A 22,793-nucleotide genomic window follows, 5' to 3' on the forward strand; every position below is an offset into this window, starting at 1 on the left:
GGGCGCAGCGCAGGTGATCTCAATTACCGGAAACCACGAGACTTCCAGGCGCCGGCCGGCTCTTAAAGGGGTGGGTCAGTCAGCCTGAGCTGCCACACTCAACGCCCTGTAGGCCTCAGAATCGGCGCTCGCCCTTCTCTGGCGCAAGAAACTTGGTCAGGATGGAGAAGGTGAGACAGAGAGCAGAGCGCTTCAGCACTGAGGCTCTGGACCAGTTGATGTCTGCAGTTGAGCGCTGTCGAGATGTTCTGTATCCTGACAATGGCAAGAGGCCAAATCAAAAGGCTTACCGGCGATCTTGGAGGGAGGTTTCTCTGAGGGTCAACTCCAACAGCATGGCGACCAGGACCCCTGTTCAGTGCAAGAAGAAATTCAACGACCTCACTCAGGTCGTTAGGGTGAGTGCTGGTTATGCAAACTTCTGATTCCCTCCATCTGCACCTGACTTCGAGCACCCTGTTGCCATGATGCCCCAATGGCCATCTGTCAGCAAGCACCCATGGCCCTTTCTGGGCACACACATGGACATTTCACTCAAGGCCACATGTAAGGGCTCTTGCACCATGGGGGGCATGCGATGATCTCTCAAGGCCTCATGTAAGGGCTCTTGCACCATGGGGGGCATGTGATGATCTCTCAAGGCATCATGTTACAGAACTTCCCCTTCTTTCCCCTGCAGTCCATAGATACATAGATACATAGAAGAGCCAAGCTGGCGGCGAGGCGAAAGGACCAGACTCGAACCGGTGGCGGGCCTCCACAAGTCGTCACTCTGACGGATCTCGAGGAGAGAGTGCACCAGATTCTTGGAGGACGTCTGTCTGGTCCTGTTACCACTGCAGCTGCCGACCCCATTTCCGACAGCGAGGGTAAGGCTCTCTCCTTTTTCAGCTGTTTCCTTCCACTTGGTCCCCCCGCCAGCATGCTTCCTCAGTGTGCAGCCATGTCAGAGCCTTGCCGCAATCTGGCATGCCTTTCCGCCAACCTGTCCTTTTGCTAAAGCCACTCTTCCACCTCCCTGCTTTCAGATGATGCATCACCAACTTGGGCTCAACGCCCTGAAGCTGCCAGTGCCAGTGCCTCCGGAGGCGAGGATCAGGAGGAAGCCGGACCATCCGTTCCAATCTCAGGGGAGCATACACATCTACAGACTAGGGATAGTAGTTCCCTGGAGGGGAGGGGCGGGGGCTCTGAGGATCAGCCAGTTGCCGGAACAAGCGGCATGCAGCAACGCAAGGGGGGTAGGCAAGTTCGGCCACCGTCTCCCCAGAGGGCAAGGCAGGTAGTGATGACTGCTGCACAGAGTGCAGAGGAGGTGCGTTGCCTGGCTGAAATGAGCACCCAGGCCCGGCTCAGGCACACTGAGCTGATGGCTGCAGTGGGGAGGATGCCTCAGTCAATAGATACACTGGCAAAGTGTGTTGGACTTCGGGGCAACAATGGAGAGGACTGTCCAGGGCTTCGGGCCAACAATGGAGAGGACTGTCCAGGGCGCTATGGAAAGGACTGTTCAGGGCTTCGGACAATCCCTGGAAAGGTCTGTCCAGGGCTTGTCTGAGGCAGTGGAGCGGTCGGCACCGGCCTTGTCCGAAGCAATGGAAAGAACTGTCCAGGGCTTCTCCGAAGCACTGGCACCTGGCTCACAGGTCCTCACTGCTGCCACGCAGTCACTTGCCGGCCTTGTCCACACCCAGATTGAGGCAACGCGAACTCTCACTGCAGCCACCCTATCTGCATCAGCTAGGATCACCCTGGGCCCTTCCAGTCCCATACAAGGCCAGGAATCAGTGGAGCATGCGATTGTGGCGGATGAGCCGAGCCGGTCCCCTCAGAGCCAGTGTGTCGTCCGACCATGGTGCAGGTGTCCTCTCTCGGCAGGTGACCATTGCACATGCCAGCGCTGGTACGTCTGCAGTGCAGCTGCCACCACCTGCAGGGCACACTGCTTCCAGCCATGCTCAGATCAAGCATCCTGCGTCTGCACCCTCCAAGCCCAGCGGTCGGCCAGGCCATCCCTCAGGGGCTTCTGCGCTTCCACACAGTCAGCAGGTGTCCCCCAGCCTTCACCCCGCCACTGGGGTTCAAAAAGAAAGGGAGGAGGGGTAGCATTGCTAGTAAAAGAGGGGATAAATGCAATTGAAAGGAAGGATATTAACTCAGTTAATACAGAATCTATATGGGTGGAGCTAAGAAATAGCGAGGGGCGAAAAACATTAATAGGAGTGGTATATAGGCCTCCAAATAGTAAAATAGAGGTTAGGGAGGGCATCACGAGGGAAATTAGAGAAGCGTGCAATAAGAGCACAGCTGTCATCATAGGTGACTTTAACTTACATATAGATTGGACTAGCCTAATCAGTAAAAATAATGAGGAGGAGGAATTCCTTGAGTGTTTAAGGGATGGTTATCTGGATCAATATGTCGAGGAACCAACTCGGGAACAGGCTATATTGGACTGGGTACTGTGCAATGAGAAGGGACTAATCAGTAATCTTGTTGTACGGGGACCCTTGGGTCAGAGCGATCATAACATGATCGATTTCTCACTCGAAATGGAGAGCGAAGAAATTGACTCAGAGACTAAGGTCCTGAATTTAAACAAGGGGAATTATGATGCCATGAGACGGGAACTGAGTAGGTCTGATTGGACAACGTTCCTGAGAGGACTGGAGGTAGATAAACAATGGCAAACATTTAAAGATAGAATGACAAAATTGCAAAAATTGTTTATACCAATCTGGCATAAAAGGAAATCTAAAAAGGTGACTCAACCGTGGATAACAGGGGAAATTAGAGACAGCATAAAATCCAAAGATAGGGCGTATAAAATAGCCAAAAAAAGCGCCAGAGCGGAAGATTGGGAACAGTTTAAGATAGAGCAAAGGAGGGCAAAGGGCATGATCAAGAGGGGCAAAATAGCTTACGAAAACAAGCTGGCGGAAAATATAAAAACTAACTCCAAAAGCTTTTATAAATATATCAAAAGGAAAAGACTGGTGAAAACCAAAGTTGGTCCATTGCAGTCAGATACGGGGGAATATATAATGGGAAATAAGGAAATGGCAGATCAACTAAATGCATACTTTGGGTCAGTCTTTACGAAGGAAGACACAAAAAACCTCCCTGGGATATCGGGAAAAATAGGGACATTGGCAAAGGAGGAACTGACGCAAATCAATATCTCTAAGGATATGGTGTTAAGGAAGCTAAAGGGATTGAAGGTGGACAAATCCCCAGGGCCTGATAACATGCATCCTAGGGTACTGAAGGAGGTGGCCCTAGAGATAGCGGATGCACTAAGGATGATTTTTCAGAATTCATTAGACTCGGGAACAGTGCCGATGGATTGGAGGGTAGCTAACGTTACCCCACTATTCAAAAAGGGGGGTAGGGAAAAAGCAGGTAATTACAGACCTGTAAGCCTTACATCAGTTGTGGGCAAAATGCTGGAGTCCATCATTAAGGATGAAATAGCGGAGCACTTAGCAAATGGGGACAGGATAGGACAGAGTCAACATGGATTTACAAAGGGTAAATCGTGCTTGACTAATCTATTGGAATTTTTTGAGGGAGTAACTGGTAGAATAGATGGGGGAGAGCCAGTAGATGTGGTGTACCTGGACTTCCAAAAGGCCTTCGATAAGGTCCCACATAAAAGATTAGCATGGAAAATTGAGGCTCATGGGATAAAGGGGAAAGTTTTGGCGTGGATAGGGAACTGGCTGTCAGATAGAAAACAGAGAGTTGGAATAAACGGCTCATTTTCTGAATGGCAGGCAGTAACAAGTGGGGTACCACAGGGATCTGTCCTGGGCCCCCAGCTGTTCACAATTTACATTAATGACCTGGATCAGGGAGTCGGATGCAGCATTTCCAAATTTGCAGACGACACTAAACTAGGAGGTGGGGTGGGCTCAGAGGAAGAGACCAGGAAGCTCCAGAGCGATTTGGACAGACTGGGCGATTGGGCGGATAAATGGCAGATGCACTATAATGTGGACAAGTGCGAAGTTATCCACCTTGGGTGCAGGAACGGGAGGGCAAATTATTATTTAAATGGCAATAGATTGGGAGAGGGGGAAGTACAGAGAGACCTGGGTGTTCTTGTACACCAGTCACTGAAGGCGAGCATGCAGGTGCAACAGGCGGTCAAGAAGGCAAACGGTATGCTGGCCTTCATAGCAAAAGGGTTAGAATACAGGAACAGGGATACCTTGCTGCAGCTGTACAGGGCACTGGTGAGACCACACCTCGAGTACTGTGTACAGTTTTGGTCGCCTCATCTGAGGAAGGATGTTCTTGCCATGGAGGGGGTGCAGCGGCGATTCACCAGGCTGATACCAGGAATGGCGGGAATGACCTATGAGGAGAGACTATGTAGTTTAGGGATGTACACACTGGAGTTTAGAAGATTGAGAGGGGACCTCATAGAAGTGTATAAAATTCTGACAGGTCTAGACAGACTGGATGCAGAAGGAATGTTTCCCTTGGCGGGTGAGAACAGAACTAGAGGACATAATTTAAGGATAAGGGCTAAACCATTTAGGACAGAGATGAGGGGGAATTTCTTCACTCAGAGAGTGGTGAACCTGTGGAACTCATTGCCACAGAGGGCAGTGTACGCCAGCTCATTAAATATATTTAAGAGGGAATTAGATATATTTCTACGGGCAAAAGGGGTTAAGGGTTACGGAGAGAAGGCGGGGACGGGATACTGAATTAAAGGATCAGCCATGATCTCATTAAATGGCGGAGCAGGCACGAAGGGCCGAATGGCCTACTCCTGCTCCTATCTTCTATGTATCTATGTAATTACGTAGGAGCAGCAAGGAGGGAAGGGGCCGTCCGCGAAAGAGAAAAGTCGTTCTCCATCAAGGGGCCAGCAGTAGAGGGAGGTGCTGAGACGTTTCCTTGGCCAAATTCAAGGACACCCTCACCTGTTGTAATTGTTGGAAATGGTTTGTTTAGTTTTGCGGCTTTGCCGAAGAGTTAACTGTTATTTTGTTAGTTATGGTTTCTGTTGACATGACGTTGATTTGCTGTAATGAAAGACTTTTTTGACAATAAAGAGAAGTTTTAATGTGCTATGGTGCACGTGACTAATTACAGTGATGCTGGCCTTCAGAGGCTTTCAAACATCCAAAGTGCGCAGGAGTAAAGACACTCATCGTTCCGCCAGAGGGGCCTCGAAACGAGTCCTCATGAGCCTCTGACGGATGGCCCTTCCACTTTCAGGAGCCTTTTCATCTTCCTTCTCCTCCTCGTCCGCATGCTCCTCCTCCTCCTCCGCCTGCTCTTCCTCCTCCTCCTCCTCGACCGCCTGCTCTGCTGGTCATTGAGGGACAGCTGGAATTGGCTGGGTGCGTCGAATCGCCAAGTTGTGGAGCATGCAGCAGACGACGACGATGTGACCCACTTGCTCCGGCGAGTACGGCAGGGCTCCCCCCGAATGGTCAAGACATCGGAAGCGCTTTTTGAGCACACCAATAGTGTGCTCTACAATGTTCCTGGTCGCCTGATGGCTGCTGTTGAACAGCTCTTCTGCTGGGGTGGCGGACACACGGAGTGGTGTCATCAGCCATGGGCAGAGAGGATAGCCTTTGTCCTCAATAAGCCAGCCTCGTGGTCAAGCCGGCCCCTCAAAAAGGTCACAAACTGAGGTCTACCGCAGGATAAAGGCATCGTGGCTGCTCCCTGGGAATTGGGCATTGACTGCCATGATGATTTGGCGGTGGTCACAGACAAGCTGCACGTTGAGGGAGTGGAACCCCTTGCGGCTGCGGAAGTCCTCAGGATTCTGGAATGGCGCCCTCAAAGCCACGTGTGTACAGTCAATCGCCCCCTGCACCATGGGGAAGTCCGCAATAGCAGCGAAGCCCTGCGCGCGCTCCGTCTGCTTCTCCAGGGTCAGAGGGAAGGTGATGAATTGATGCCTTCGCCTATAAAGGGCAGCTGTAACTTGCCAGATGCAACAGTGGACTGCAACCTGAGAGATATTCGCAATGTCCCCAATGGCTGACTGAAAGGATCCGTTGCCATAAAAATTGAGGGCAACAGTCAGTTTAACGGCCACCGACAGAGGTCCTGCACCGTAGACGCGGCTGCAGATCCTCAGCAAGCAGGTGGCACAGCTCAGTAACAACGTCCCTCCCGATTCGGAGCCTTCGCACACACTGCTCCTCCGACATGTCAAGGTATGACACCTGCTGCCTAAAGACCCTCGCAGCATACCCTCGGATTGGCCGACCTCCATTGCCCCTCCTCCTTCTGGCCAATCCCGGCCCCCTCTCCCGCCATCTCTCTGCCCCTTCAGTGTTCGGCCATGAGGCGGTCGCCCTCCAAAGCATCTCCCATTCCGATGCCAGTTGGTCAAAAGGCTGTTAGGTCTAGTGCTCCAACTGCTCCGAACAGGTTTGAAGGTCCCAAGTACTCTAATGCTAAATTCCAAAAACTCTGCTCCACAGTAGCTCACCAACTCTCTCCACCAACGATTGCAATGAACAGGCCAAGTGGCTGAAGCTTCTATACTAGAGCTGTCCCCTTTAAATAGCGCCCCCCGACTCCGAGAAGGGCCTGCTAACGCTCCTTCGAACTGTCACTAATAGCGCTAGGCGTAAAGGCTCCGGGCGCCACCCAATATCCGCTCAGGCGCCCCTAAAAGGCGTTGCACACTGAAATGACGTCATGATCTGCTTGCGCTCACAAACACTTAGCGCAGGTGTTAAATGTATAGTCAATATGGGAGTTGTCGCTATCTTCATTGCGCCCGCCCCAACATTAGGTAACGCCCCAATTCTCGGTCTCTTTAGGCGCTAACCGCTGGCGCAAACAACCGAATTTCTAGGCCCATGTTTTTAAAAATTATTTTCTCCAATTGGGTTCCTACACTATTGCCACCATAGTTTAGTGACTTCTAACAAAGCTGTTCTGAAGCAGGCTGCCAGGATGCGTGTGACAGCAGCTGAGTGATAACTCTCCCTCTGATTTTCTCTCTTTGTGCAGAGTCCTGTCCCCTCTTCGATGCTTCCCACATCTGATGTTCTTGGTGGAATTGCAGGTGCAAACCTCCCACCTTTCAGTAATCTAACACACTACACCAGGAGTATAACATTTTTATAACAATATAATCAATGCTACTTACTAAAGCTACACCATGATACAACCATAATAGAAGGGTGGGACTGATAAAGAAAGACTTGCATTTATATAGCACCTTTCACGACCACCGGATGTCCCAAAGTGCTTTATAGCTAATGAAGTACTTTTTGAAGTGTAGTCACTGTTATAATGTAGGAAACGCGGCAGCCAATTTGCGCACAGCAAGCTCCCACAAACAGCAATGCGATAATGACCAGGTAATCTGTTTTAGTGATGTTGATTGAGGGATATATATTGAGTGGGACACCGGGGATAACTCCCCTGCTCTTCTTCAAAATAGTGCCATAGAATCTTTTGTGTCCACCTGAGAGAGCAGGCAGAGTCTCGGTTTAACGTCTCATCTGAAAGACAGCACCTCCGATAGTGCAGCACTCCCGCAGTCCTGCACTAGAATATCAGCCTAGATTTTGGTGCTCAAGTCTCTGGAGTGGGACTTGAACCCAAATCCTTCTGACTCAGAGGCGAGGGTGCTACCAACTGAGCCACAGCTGATGAGCAATACCGTATTTAATTAAGGAATTCAAATGATATAAACCAATAGCATAATTAAATTACAGCTTTAAATTCACTCTCTGCCATTTATAATTTTTAATAATCTGCAATTAGTCTCAAACAGTACTGCTAGTTAGAAGTGGAGCTGAAAATACAATGATTGAAAGCTAAGAAGCTGTTGTAAAATACAATAATCCCACAATTCACATCTGGGTATAATAAGGGAATTAGTTTGCATTCTTAAGCTGAATCATAAAGAAATGAAGAAACTAGTTTATCTATTTATATAAAAAAGCATAATTTTGCACATTTTTTGTCCATCATATTTAAGGCATCACACTTCCTGTGTCATGCTTCACTATCACAATTTATTTCTTTATATGCAAATATTGTTTATCAGTTAATTATGTTAAATTTTGTATTCATAAAGTGACAAATCAGAGGTCTTTAACTATGAACAATGAATGTAGTATGCCAATAAAAAAGCCAAAACTGAACCAATAAATTGCTCAAAATACTTTGCTAAAATCCTTTCATCCACCATTTTCCTTTCTCGTCAATTCAAAAATTGCCACGGCTTAAAATAAGGTTTCTAACATAATAAAAAACATTAAAAATGATCTATTTCGGAACATGATTAAACATGCCTATAACATTGTCCTTAACTTTCATAAACATTTTCTCAGAGGTCTGAGCACCTCTCAAAAGCCTAGGCCAGAATAGATATTCCCCCAGAACTATCCCTCTGTCAGCTAAGAGCAGTTACCAACTGCACCTGTGCCTACAATTCACAGGATGCTGAAGTCTGAGCATGTGCAGTGTGCAGAATCGTCCAGTGAAGATTGAGTCTCTCAGTGTAACAGCTCGAACAGTGAGGAAGTGATGCTTCAGTTGTACAGAGCCTTAGTCAGACCCCATCTGGAGAACTGCGTTCACTTTTGGGCACCTTACCTCAGGAAAGATATAGTGGACTTGGATAGGGTACAGCACAGATTCACCAGAATTATATCAGGGCTTAAAGGGTTAACTTATGAGGACAGATTGTGTAAACTTGGCTTATATTCCCTTGAGTTTAGAAGGTTGAGGGGTGATCTAATTGAAGTGTTTAAAATGATAAAGGGATTTGATAGGGTAAATACAGAGAAACTATTTCCTCTGATGGGGAAATCCAGAGCAAGAGGGCATTATCTTAAAATTAGGATAGGCCATTTAGGAGTGAAATTCCAGCCTATGTTCCTAGAAGCACATCTTTCCTCAGGATATAACAGTATTTATGTCTTTGTTTTTTCAGACTATCAAAACAACCTGGACCATAATTTGACGATCTCCTTCTGAGGTAATTAATTTAAAGTGATTATTTTAATTTTAATTCAGAATCTAAGAGTGGAGTTCATTTGTGCTTTATTTTGTTTATATTGAAAATTCAAAATCAACAATAGTTTATTTTTCTCAGTGAAAATTTGAAGCATGGGGTAGATTTTCACGTGGCTACTTCCAATGGGCAGGAGGCAGGTGGAACAAACCTGCAGCCTGCCACCTGCACAATGGAAGTCGTCCAAGGCCAAGTTCGTCCTCATTAGCATTCTGTCAGTAAGCTGCTTGTGCTTTTGGAGAAGCTAGCTAGAGCAGCTAAGGGAGGTGATTTCAAGGGGAGGGCGATACTGGCAGTAATCCCACCTGCGGATTCAGATAATATCAGTTCAAGCAGTTCTTATAGTTTAGAACTGTTATATGAGCCCCAACTTGAGTTTGATGGAGAAATACACCTGTTTAACCATTACTTTTTAAAATATGTATTGTCTAGTGGATGGGGATGAATTAGCTGCGCAAATAGAGGTAAACGAATATGATTTGATTGGGATTACGGAAACATGGCTCCAGGGTGGCCAAGGCTGGGAACTTAACATCCAGGGGTATTCAATATTCAGGAAAGATAGGCAAAAAGGAAAGGGAGGTGGGGTAGCATTGCTGGTTAAAGAAGGGATTAACACAATTGTAAGGAAGGATACTTGCTCTGATGATGTGGAATCTGTATGGGAAGAACTGAGAAATACCAAAGGGCAGAAAACGTTAGTGGGAGTGGTATATAGACCTTCAAACAGTAATGCGGAGGTTGGGGATGGCATTAAAAGGGAAATTAAAGAAGCATGCAATAAGGGCACAGCAGTCATCATGGGTGACTTTAATCTACATATAGATTGGGCTAACCAAATTAGTAACAATACTGTGGAGGAGGAATTCCTGGAGTGTTTACGGGATGGTTTCCTGGACCAATATGTCGAGGAACCAACCAGGTTAGACTGGGTATTATATAACGAGAAAGGATTAATTAGCAATCTTGTTGTACGAGGCCCCTTGGGTCGGAGCGATCATAATATGATAGAATTCTTCATTAAGATGGAGAATGAAGTAGTTGACTCAGAGACTAGGGTCCTGAATTTAAATAAAGGAAACTACGATGGTCTGAGGCGCGAGTTTGGTAGGATTGATTGGGGAATGTCACTCAAAGGGTTAACGGTGGATAGGCAATGGCAGACATTCAAAGACCGCATGGATGAACTACAGAATTTGTTCATCCCAGTTTGGCATAAAAATAAAACAAAAAAAGGTGACTCAACCGTGGCTAACAAGGGAAATTAGGGATAGCATAAGATCCAAGGAGAGGACATATAAATTGGCCAGAAAAAGCAGTAAACCTGAGGATTGGGAGCAGTTTAGGATTCAACAAAGGAGGACAAAGGGATTAATTAAGAAGGGGAAAATAGAATACGAGAGTAAGCTTGCAGGGAACATAAAAACTGACTGTAAAAGCTTCTATAGATATGTGAAGAGAAAAAGATTGGTGAAGTCAAGCGTAGGTCCCTTGCAGTCAGAATCAGGGGAATTTATAATGGGGAACAAAGAAATGGCAGACCAATTAAATACATATTTTGGTTCTGTCTTCACAAAGGAGGACACAAATAACCTCCCAGAGATGTCAGGGAACATAGGGTCTGATGAAAGGGAGGAACTGAAAGAAATCAGTATTTGTAGGGAAATGGTGTTAGGGAAATTGATGGGATTGAAGGCCGATAAATCCCCAGGGCCTGATAATCTACATCCTAGGATACTTAAGGAAGTGGCCCTAGAAATAGTAGATGCATTGTTGGTCATCTTCCAAAATTCGATAGACTTTGGAACAGTTCCCATGGATTGGAGGGTAGCTAATGTTACCCCACTATTCAAAAAAGGTGGTAGAGAGAAAAAGGGGAATTATAGACCGGTAAGCCTGACATCGGTAGTGGGGAAAATGCTAGAGTCCATTATAAAAGATGTAATAGCAGAGCACTTGGAAAACAGTGACAGGATCGGACAAAGTCAACATGGATTTACAAAAGGTAAATCGTGCTTGACTAATCTACTGGAAATTTTTGAGGATGTAACTGGTAAAATAGATAAGGGAGAACAAGTGGATGTGGTGTATTTGGACTTTCAGAAGGCTTTCTATAAGGTCCTGCATAAGAGATTAGCGTGTAAAGTTAAGGCACATGGGATTGGGGGCAAGGTATTGACTTGGATAGAGAACTGGTTGGCAGACAGAAAGCAAAGCGTTGGAATAAACGGGTCTTTTTCCGAGTGGCAGGCAGTGACTAGTGGGGTCCCGCAGGGATCGGTCCTTGGCCCCAGCTATTCACAATATATATTAATGATCTAGACAAGGGAACTAGATGTAGTATCTCCAAATTTGCAGACGACACAAAGCTGGGTGGGCGCGTGTGCTGTGAGGAGGATGCCGAGAAACTCCAGTATGATTTGGACAAGTTGGGTGATTGGGCAGAAGCATGGCAGATGCAATATAACGTGGATAAATGTGAGGTTATCCACTTTGGTGGCAAAAACAGGAAGGCAGATTATCTGAATGGCAATAGATTGGGAGAAGGGGAAGTGCAACGAGACCTGGGTATCCTTGTGCACCAGTCGCTGAAGGTAAGCATGCAAGTGCAGCAGGCGGTTAAGAAGGCAAATGGTATGTTGGCCTTCGTAGCAAGAGGGTTTGAGTACAGGAACAAGGATGTCTTGCTGCAGTTGTACAGAGCCTTGGTGAGACCACATCTTGAGTATTGTGTGCAATTTTGGTCACCTTATCTGAGGAAGAATGTTCTTGCCATGGAAGGAGTTCAGCGAAGATTCACCAGGCTGATACCTGGGATGAGGAGAGATTGGGTCGATTGGGCTTATACTCACTAGCGTTTAGAAGAATGAGAGGGGATCTCATTGAAACTTACAAAATTCTGACAGGACTGGACAGACTAGATGCAGGAAGGATGTTCCCGATGGTCGGGGAGTCCAGAACCAGGGGTCACAGTCTAAGGATAAGGGGTAGGCCATTTAGGACAGAAATGAGGAGGAATTTCTTCACCCAGAAAGTGGTGAACCTGTGGAATTCTCTACCACAGAAGGCAGTAGAGGCCAATTCATTAAATATATTCAAGAAGGAGTTGGATATATTTCTTAAGGCTAAAGGGATCAAGGGGTATGGGGAGAAAGCAGGGACCGGGTACTGAATTTGGATGATGAGCCATGATCGCATTGAATGGCGGAGCAGGCTCGCGGGGCCGAATGGCCTACTCCTGCTCCTATCTTCTATGTTTCTATGGGACAGTTTTGCTCAGTTTTGCTTTTATTTTAGCTGTCACTCTACGTTATAGTGGACAAAGCCAACTTCACAGGCCAGGCTCGCTACTACATTGTATCAATATGGGGAAAGGGGAGGCTGAGTGGGTTGTTTCTTTTTTTGATGGTGTCAACAGCGTCAGGTAACACAGTCAGTACACTGTTGTTGCATGATGACACCCATATTAAGGGATAGATGGTTGCCAATGCAAGTTTATTGAGTAATAGCCCAAATGAGAAGGAAGTGAGTTATAAATGAATAATTTCAATTGAGATGCAAATATTCTCATTACTCCAGATGATTGCTTGAGTTGAGACTTACCCTAACCATTCCTGATACAATAAGATGAATCCCTCGTGGCGGTTCACCTTGGTGCACAACGACATCACCATAATCAAAATAAAGCAGCTTTGCTTTATACTAGAACAGGAAAGATAGTTGAAGTTAAATTTCAAATGAACAACAATACCCCAAAATAACAACAATCAAAGATAGATCCAGATTATATTATCAGCTCGAATAAGCAATGAACTTCCAATTTGCATTTATGAGATCATAAGTGCATTTAATCATGACATGGAAGCAATTTGGGCCTCTGGCCTTGACTCCATCAATCTCCCCAGCAGTCACCATTTCAAGTAAAGCCAGGAAATTTGGAACATTGGTGTCAATCCAGTGGCTGATCAATCCTATAGCTGATCTCCAATTTGAGTATGATAGAAATTTATTCGGAGATTTTCCTGGGTCTGCACTCAAATACACTGGATTATCTGGGTACAGCAATTATTAGAAAATCAGGTGGGCACGCCTAAAGGAATCTACATGATTTTGCTCTAATTTAAACTGAGGAAAATCAGGTGGTGTAAGAAAAGCATTTTAACAGGCTTTCTGCAGAATAAGGCTTTCTTGAATAGTGTTGGCATCAGCTAAAGAGTGCCTAAACCTTGTTTAGTTAGTGCGCCCTTGATGAATACCACATAATCAGACACCCTGTCTCCATTATGATCTCATGTTTATAGGATGGTGACATGGGGAGTTTTACTTTCAGTGAATGTCTGTTTCTGCCTTGTTGTGGAATGATGGCTGCTTGGCTTGGGAGACAGTGAAATGATTGACAGGAAGGCTTAAGAGTGCTCAAGGTCTGGTAAGAACTAATGGATGATTATACCGTCTGTAAATCCAAACATAAGTCGTATGTTAGAACATGCTCGGAGCGAGATTGGACCGCTCAAGTGTTATCACGAGGCCCTTTGCGGGTGATCGTCTTGGAACCTCGTCGGTGTTAAGCTTTGCCAAGTAGTATTTCAACATTTTATTTAGTACGTTATAATTGTACTCTTGTATTTTAACATCTTTACTATTTATATTGTAACTTCTTAATAAAACTTTTATACTTTGGAACAAAACTTCCTCGAGCATCTTTGAACAAGAGACGGAATATTTCAGATTACTCACAGGTGTGTTCCTTTACCGGCGTGCCTTCCCCTCCCTTCCACAGTTTGAAAATAAAGCTATTTGGGTATGAGAGGCTAACAGAATTATTTTGGTGTGACCTGAATCAAAAAACGTGAGAACCATTGGCTGAACTTGTTGCACCAAAAATTGTTTGATGCCGTTTATGCCCAGCAACTTGATATCAGCACAGAAAGGGTAAGTGCTGGGTCAATTCCACCAATTTATTTTAAGGTTGGGCAGGCTTTCTCTACTTGCTTATATATTCCTAATAAAGAATTACTTTATGGTGATGAAAATGATTGTTATGGATACTGAAGGACACTGCCTTTATGTATGTTCCACAGATTTATTTTCATGTTTGGCAGAGATTCTGCTATGTTTGATACCCTTATTGATTTGTATAATATTGAAAACGAATCAATAAAAATCAGTAAATAAATACCTTAATGAACTCAATCTGCTTCTCTGCATTCTGCAACCATGGCAAATTGTTTAGCAATTCTTCCGCAGTTGGAGGTTGTATGGAAGGGGGGAATTTCAGAAGACGCTTCATCTTTACTTCAATCATCTATTTCCCAAAAATAGCAGGGAATAAAAATTTCATCCAAAATTCATGTAGAATGACATCTATTGCTTTTCACCCTGTATATTGCCTATGTCACCAAATTACCATAAATTTTGTGTTATGGTCATACGTCTAGGGTAGCAAGTCAAACCAGTATCAAAATCACACTTGTGACTTGTGCAGTGGCTATTTGGTCAGCAGAGCAGGGACTTTATCTTTGCATAAATTGCAGCCCTGGGTTTGTATCATTAATGAGTTAGTTTACAGTAACAGGTATTTTGAATAAACTCTTAAAATCAATTGGCATGATTCCAGTTACAACTTACAATTATATAGTGCCTACCATATAACGTAACATCCCAATCATTTTCAAGTGGAGTGGTGGACAACAATCATGAAGTACTGGAGAAATTAGGGAGATGATTGAAGGCACAGAGGTAAGATTTAAGAATGCTTTTGAAGATCACAGAATCACAGAATCACAGAAACCCCACAGTGCAGATAGAGGCCATTTCGGCCCATCGAGCCTGCACCGACACATATCCCACCCGATCCCCGTAACCCCTATACCAACACATATCCCACCCTATCCCCGTAACCCCACATATTTAATCCCCTTAACACTAAGGGTCAATTTATCATGGCCAATCAACCTAACCCGCACATCTTTGGACTGTGGGAGGAAACCGGAGCACCCGGAGGAAACCCACGCAAACACGGGGAGAATGTGCAAACTCCACACAGACAGTCACCCGAGGCCGGATTCGAACCCGGGTCCCTGGCGCTGTGAGGCAACAGTGCTAACCACTATGCCACCGTGCTGCCTGGGGAAAGATAAAATGGCAAAGTGTTGAGGGAGAGAGTTCCAGAGTGCAGAGGCATGGTGGATGAAGACTGACACCGCTGATACCACAGAAGAGGGAGAGGTTGATGAATGTGATGAGCACAAACATTTCTGTCTTTATTTCATATCGGTTTTTACAAATAGCTAGGGTTTAAATAGAGGCTGATTCATCTTCAATAAATTTCAAAATGGAAGCCAAGAGTCTACAGAAAGAGATAAATGCCTTTTGTTCAGATACCAGCTGAGTTAATGGCACTTTGATAATTGGGAGAACTGAAATGAAAGATGTTGCTATTTAAAGCTTGCCAGGCAGCAATGTAATTTATATGGGACTTCAGCGATTGCAAATTACCTGCTGGATGCAGATGCTCTATGATTGATAAGCAATTGTCAATTCATAGTGATTTAGGATTGATACTATTGTCACGGGGAAGACACAATTCTTAGGCCATTACCTCATTGTTTACTGCAATGTGTGTCTGCTTAAATACATTTGCCAAACATAATCTTCAAAGAGACTGTTTCTACATCAAAGTAAAAGACCCTCTCAGTGGCTTCAGGTGTTTTTATGTTTCTGCTTGTTCAGTGCAAATCGTGGGAAAGGATCATTTGTGTGTTGTCTCCCTGCATTTAAGGTGCCAAAACTGGCTCTCTTATCCAATGGCAGAATTATAGTATCACTTTTTTATGGATCTATGACTCCTGCAATCCAAACTAAACAAGTCCTGGTGTAAAAGTGTCCTTCTATTAATTTAGCCTCTTGTGTAAAAGGGGGGAATGGGAAATAAAAAATTAATCTTACATATGTACCATATATATGTGGGTACTACTGTGTTTCTAAAAACATACTAAGAGCCACAAGAAATATGAATGGTGTTTTGTTTTTAAACCATCAATTCAGTTTGTGTAAAGTATAAGTTTGATTATTGCACTTATTATAGTGCTAATATTTCTGTTTTATGTATTATTTATATTTGTAAGTAAATCTGAATAAGTAGTTTAAGCATGTATACAGTATCTAGTGGAAGATAAGAGATCAGGAGGAAGTCAAGGGAACAGGCGTGAGTCTTCCAATATGCGTGGAAAAAGTCAAGAAGGTAAACAAATCATACAATGTCTACATAAATGAATATGGAATCAGCACGATAGCACCTTGATAATCAAACTGAAGGTGTGTAAGCATTTTTTAGATTTGGTGTTCCTATAGTGTGCGCTGCAGGAGAGTGATATCCATGCATCTGCATAATAGTACTCATATTTTTATGGGTCTACTATTCTGCTGTTGGGATAAGAAAGTTGGTTTAAGCACGCAAATGCAGAGAGCTGCTGCACGAATATTGCTCTCCCAGATACTGAACTCTGAAATGCCAAATGTAAAAGTGCCAGTAATGGCTCAGACTCGTTTACATCTCAAAAGGCATGGACATCCTGCTGGCACTGCAAGAAGAAACTCAACAAGTTCCATGTGTATTACCTGTGAACAATAATGTACTTTAATTGGCAAAAGAAGTTTAGCAAGGCAGCCAGCACAATGACATCACAATGATGTTCAGCGAAGTACAGCTTTGTTGTTATGTTGGCCACTTCATTGTTAAGTTAAACCAATATTTCAGTGAGCTTCCTGCAGTGGGCAGAAAAGGCAGTACACCATCAAGGCATGTAATGTCCATTGGTGACTGACAGACTGTATTGGTGCAGTACCTTGCTTGTTTGGTGCCTCCCATTTTGTAAACAAATACCTGTGTGTTCAGCAGAAAGTCACAGAATCCCACAGTAACTGCAGCAACTGACCGACTCCCACCAGACCATACTACAACACGTCCAGTGAAAACAGACCTGGTGTTCCTGCCTCGCACTCATCAATCAACAGTGGATGCACCCGAAGGTCTGAGAAGCTTCTAATGATCCAGTCATCCTTGATGTGAGAGTCAACCAGAGGTATATGAGTTAATATGTGTGCTGCAATGTGTGTAAGGGTGTATATGTTTATGTATACAACAATACATAAGTGAGGGTACATGCATTATTGTATGTATTTGTGTGTAAGTAGGGCTGCATGTATAATTGTGCACATTAAGATTTAATCAAAGAAGATATACTATCACATGGGTTATTGTAAAAAAAAAGCCTAAGATTTATTATTTTGAGTTGGTAAGCAATCAATACCGTTTCTAGTTTTAATGCTTCTGCATCATCAAGAAGCCCTCCAGCCATTAAAGCATGAATTGTGTCCCTGGCACTGTTAAGCACAGTTCGGACTGCCTGTCTGGTCTTTACTGATATTGCTGTCTCTGGGTGGTCACGTTGCAGAAGACCTAAACAAATAACAAAACTATTATTTGGCATTTAGTTTTACAGAACTTGTACCCAACAGCATATTTATACATTTCATTCTTCACATTTGGAATGCTATACACAGCAATTAAAATGTAGCAGATTTCGACTCACTTGTTAGATTTCACAAAATACATTGCAGAATATTATGTTTAGTTTTAAAATTGTGAATTTAATTCTGGTCCAAGTAAAATGATAAGGTTTAAGCGAATAAGGGTTGGCAGGAGGATAGTTACCAAATAGTTTCAATGTGAGAAGATAATATATGGAACGGCATTTATGTAATCTTTTACTTTGTGTGACAGAAAAAATATAAGAGTAATTATGTATATCAGATGCATACTTTTTGTTATACTCTCATTAAATACTCAAAATTGTAAGTATATAGGGGAAGAAATTCGGTATCACCCCGTTTGGGGAGCAATTATTGGCCGGGCGCAAAGTTTAGCGCTTGGCGCTAATTATCACCTTCCACTGCAAACTTGGCTTCTATTGCGCCTGGAGGTGATTGGAGCGCTATATCAGGCGGTACACACCTCTTAAGGCGCTAACGTCGAGGAGCGAGGCGCTAACTCAGAGCGCTGGCAAAGCTCAGGTGATGTCAGTTAGCAATCGAACACAGACATACTGGCGTCGGCCAGTTCTTAAAGGGGAGGGTCGATCTTGCTCTCCAGCCACACCCTGCTCATTGCAGTCTTGAATCTCGGCCTGGACAGACCTGAATTTGAATTCTGCTGCAAAGAAGAATGGAGAGGCCCAGGGAAAGAGCTCAGCGCTTCAGCGACCGGGCCTTGGTAGCCCTGGTTGGCGCAGTGGAGCAGGAGGCCATTGCCACGCGATTATAGAAGAGTGTGGAGGGAGGTGGCTCAGCACGTCTCCTCCAGGAGCATGGTGCCCAGGACCCACATCCACTGTCGGAAGAAGTTCAGCGATCTCACTCGGGTGGTCAGGGTGAGTGGCTGCTTTTCAATATCTTTACATCCATCCATCTCAACCTCACTCTGTGCCGAGGGTTTAAAAACCCCAAATGCCCAACACTCATCCAAGACCTATGGCCATCTCATAAAACACACACGCACATTCACACCTTGCATACATTAAGGGCTATTCAACCATGGGAGGCACATCAGGCAAACACATTTACTCAGACCTGTCCCTTTCCTTGCAGGCCAAGCTATCTCACAACAGGCGCCAGCAGCAACGGACGGGTGGAGGGCCGGCTGAGCTGCAGACCGTGCACAGAATCGTTGCCAGCCAGGTCATAGGTGCCGTGGCCGTTGGAGAGGTCGATCCCCTTGGGGACAGCAATGGTAAGTTCATCAGCTTTCTCACCTCTCTCATTCCACTTGCCCGTCACACCAGCCTTTTACACTTTCAATCCAACTTACTAAATCTCTCCAGTCCTTGCTCCCTTACTGACTCCTGTCCTGACGCTAAAGCCACTCTTGTACCTCATTGCTTTCAGATAGTGAACCACCAGCTGAGCAGCCTGTCCCTCAACCAAGCAGTGGGAGCGGTGGCCCAGGCGAGGAGGAAGAGGAAGCCAGAGCCTCAGCGCCTGCGTCTCCCGAGGGAGCCCATGGCCACACTGGGACCACGCCTTCCCTGGAGGGGAGCAGGGGGGAAGGGTCTGATGAAGGAAGCTCCGGGACCCAGCGGGCTGCAGCAACGCCATGGGGGTAGGGAAGCTCGGGGTCAGCTCCCCGGAGGGAGAGTAGGCCAGCAAGTCCTGCCGCACTGGATGCAGAGGAGGAGCGCCTCATTGCGGAAATGAATACCCAGGCATTGAACATGCACACTCAGCTCATGAGTGCAATGGGAAGGGTGCCCGAAAGCATTGAATCTCTCCAGAAGTCTCTCTCTCAGAATCTCTCTCGTGGTGCAAAAATGTCTCCGACAAAAAAAGGCAGGAAGAGGTCGCCTTTAAATAGCGCTCCCCCAGCCCCTTCCCGACTGCAAAACATTCCCCTCTACATGTCTTTGCTAGCGGTAGGCGGAAAGGAAGGGGGCGCCACTCAATATCCGGTCCAGGGCGTTGCATGCGCGACTGATGTCACGATCTGCGGGCGCAGGAGATCGTGGTGGTAGTGTTTAGCGCCGCCTCAAAAACTCTGGTCAATTTCGCGAGCGGCGTAAACATCGCCGCGCCCGGGCACTAGTTGCTTTGCACCCCGTTAGCGCCCTCTTAGGGCGCAAATGGGAGGCGCTAATCAACCAAAATTTTCCCCCATTACTTTTTTAAAATCAGATTACTATAGAAAGGCATATGGGAAAATTGTCAGCTCCTGAGTACCAGTGGTACGTGCACAACCCAGGCATGGGGAGGGAGCAGAAAATTGAGGTTGGACTCTTTGCAACAGAAATGTGCCAGATTGAGCTGCCCACTATTTTCTAACTGGGCAGCAGTAGGGAAGGAGGAGGCTCACAATACTCCAGTATGTGAACCTTATTTAAATTGCAAAATTGGTGCAAATGAAGGTGGGGAGCGCCACCCCACTTACGATGGTTTGCTTCAGTACTGCAATATCACTGCTGTGCGACTGAATAAACCAGGTTCACTTGCAGCTTGCAGTTTGACTTCCTTGGTCGCAGGTCAAAAGTTGTTGCTGTAATGTCCTTTGCTATTGCACGTGAAAGAGAAGTACTTTTTTTTTGGACTGTTGGGTCATTTATTGCTGTCTTTCTGTACTTTTGATTGGTTTCCAGGCAAGCTCTGAATTTCATCCTAATTTTGGATTATTTTTCTACATCTGTACTTATGGTTCTGAGGATATAGCCTTTGCCCAGAAACAGCCCTTGTTGCGTAGCTTGCGCATTCCCTTGTGAATTATTTTGCCCTCAGGGAGCTAGGAGGATGAGAAGGAGTTCTACAGGCATGATCAGAGGCAGGTGTACCTGCGTCAGAGGAGGGCTCATCAGATTTACGTCTACCCAATCAGGTGTGTACAAAAAATGTCACTGTTGGATATGTCTGAAGAGCTCTGTCTTCACCACAGATGCTTCACCGGGGAGGCAGTCGTGGAATTTTCCCTCTCCTGCAGCCAGCTTTTCCACAATTAGGACAATTCCACTTTGAACTTCTATGCCACTGGGTCTTTTCAAGCTGTCTTGGGTTATATCTGTCATATCAGCCAGTCTGCAATGCCCCAGTTTGCAGTACACCACTGCATACATCAGTTCACTGATTCATTGCTTACCAGGGCCAAGGACTTCATCACTGTTCCCAAGGACAATGAACAGCAGCAGGAATGGCTGGCTGCCTAAGAGTGCAGGGCTTCATTGATTAAAGCAACCATGGCATATGTGAATAGAAATGGCCCCCATTCCATCAACATCCAGTTGTACTACATCTGCAGGTGGATTAGTTACCCTCAAAGTTGCCACTTATCAACCCAAGCCTTGATGTTGTCCAGGACTTGCTGCGTGAGGGCATGGACTGCTTCATTATCTAAGGATTTGCAAATGGAGCTGAACACTGTACAATTATCAGCAAACAGCCCCACCTCTGACCTTATGATGGAAGGAAGGTCATTGATAAAACAGCTGAAGACAGTTGGGCCTAGGACACTGCCCTGAGCAACTTCTGCAGTGATGCTTGGCGTCCAACAACAACCACAAGCATGCTGCAATCTAAAGGATTTTGAACGTGATAGTCACATGCTTTATGCTGCAGTTATGCTATTGGTAGAGGAATCACCATGCAGCATGTCCAAGAGGAGAGTTGGGAAGGACCAGAAGATGGAAACATTGTGCCTGAGGCCAAAGATTTGCCAGCTGTACTACAGTTGCAAAAAGAAAGACAAATCCGGCAACCTTTATTTAACAAATATTTCAATTAAAAATTGGACACTTCAGCACAAGCATTGTAAACACATGTTCTGAATGAACTGGTGCATCAAACCCTATACACACTATTATTCCCTACTTCACTGCAGCCACAATACATGCATTCATTCATCTCAGAAATGCAGAGATTTATACCAATCTGTGGGTACGTTTATGGGTAATTTTAGTTGTATTTTGCGCAATTGTTTATGTTTTTATAAGATATAAATGTTATTTCTAGCTGATTATAGTGGGGTTTGTGTGCAATTACGATGACTGTTCAAAACATTTGGAAAGATTTAGTTCAGTTATTTAACTGTTTAGTTTTTTTAGTGGTGACTAATTGTTTACTGGTTACATTGTTTTGGATTTTATTTTAGAATTTAGTAGTTAATCTAATATGTATGCTTAACAGATGATGGTTTCTAACTCATCTGTCATCAATAGGACATTTCTTCTTCTTAGGCAGTCCCTCAGAACCGAGGATGACTTGCTTCCACACTAAAAATGAGTTCTCAGGTGACTGATGAGTCCAATGCGGGACCTACAGTCTCTGTCACAGGTGGGGCAGACGGTGGTTGAAGGGGCAGGTGGGTGGGGTGCTTGGGTTGATGTGCGGTCCTTCCGCTGTTTGTGCTTGGCTTCCGCTTGCTCCCGGCGAACAGACTCGAGGTGTTCGGCGCCTTCATAGAAACATAGAAAATAGGAGCAGGAATAGGCCATTCAGCCCCTCGAGCCTGCTCCACCATTCAATGATCGTCCAATTTCAGTACCCTGTCCCTGCCTTCTCCCCATATCCCTTGATCCCTTTAGCATTAAGAAATATATCCAACTCCTTCTTGAATATATTTAGTGAACTGGCCTCCACTGCCTTCTGTGGTAGAGAATTCCACAGGTTCACCATTCTCTGGGTGAAGAAATTCCTCCTCATCGCTCTCCTAAATGGCTGACTCCTTATCCTTAAGACTGTGACCCCTGGTTCTGGACTCCTCGGCCATCGGGAACATCCTTCCTGCATCCAGTCTGTCCAGTCCTGTTAGAATTTTATAAGTTTCAATGAGATCTCCCCTCATTCTTCTAAATTCCAGCAAGTACAAGCCCAATCGACCCAATCTCTCCTCATACGTCATTCCTGCCATCCCAGGTATCAGTCTGGTGAATCTTCGCTGCACTCCCTCCATGGCAAGAACATCCTTCCTCAGATAAGATGACCAAAACTGCACACAATACTCAAGGTGTGGTCTCACCAAGGCCCTGTACAACTGCAGCAAGACATCCTTGTTCTTGTACTCAAACCCTCTCGCTATGAAGGCCAACATGCCATTTGCCTCCTTAACCGCCTGCTGCACCTGCATGCTTACCTTCAGCGACTGGTGCACAAGGACACCCAGGTCTCGTTGCACTTCCGCTTCTCCCAATCTATTGCCGTTCAGATAATAATCTGCCTTCCTGTTTTTGCCACCAAA

The 22,793-nt window shown here is 45.3% G+C and overlaps 1 protein-coding gene across 1 annotated transcript in view; it reads right to left on the reverse strand.

Annotated features, from left to right (window-relative positions):
- The window catches only part of LOC147106682 (sperm-specific sodium:proton exchanger-like), a 504,645-nt gene that overhangs the window by 179,167 nt on the left and 302,685 nt on the right, over nucleotides 1–22,793 (reverse strand). The window contains exons 19-21 of the mRNA XM_086008503.1: nucleotides 17,335–17,483; nucleotides 14,202–14,327; nucleotides 12,626–12,724 (exon numbers count right to left, since the gene is read on the reverse strand). Coding sequence (XP_085864629.1) covers nucleotides 12,626–12,724; nucleotides 14,202–14,327; nucleotides 17,335–17,483 — 374 coding nt within the window. The remainder of the gene's footprint in view (nucleotides 1–12,625; nucleotides 12,725–14,201; nucleotides 14,328–17,334; nucleotides 17,484–22,793) is intronic.

The sequence above is a fragment of the Somniosus microcephalus genome, chromosome 15 (genome assembly GCF_052327205.1).
Source record: "Somniosus microcephalus isolate GS21.2 chromosome 15, FLI_Smic_1.0, whole genome shotgun sequence".
Lineage (NCBI taxonomy): Eukaryota > Metazoa > Chordata > Chondrichthyes > Squaliformes > Somniosidae > Somniosus > Somniosus microcephalus.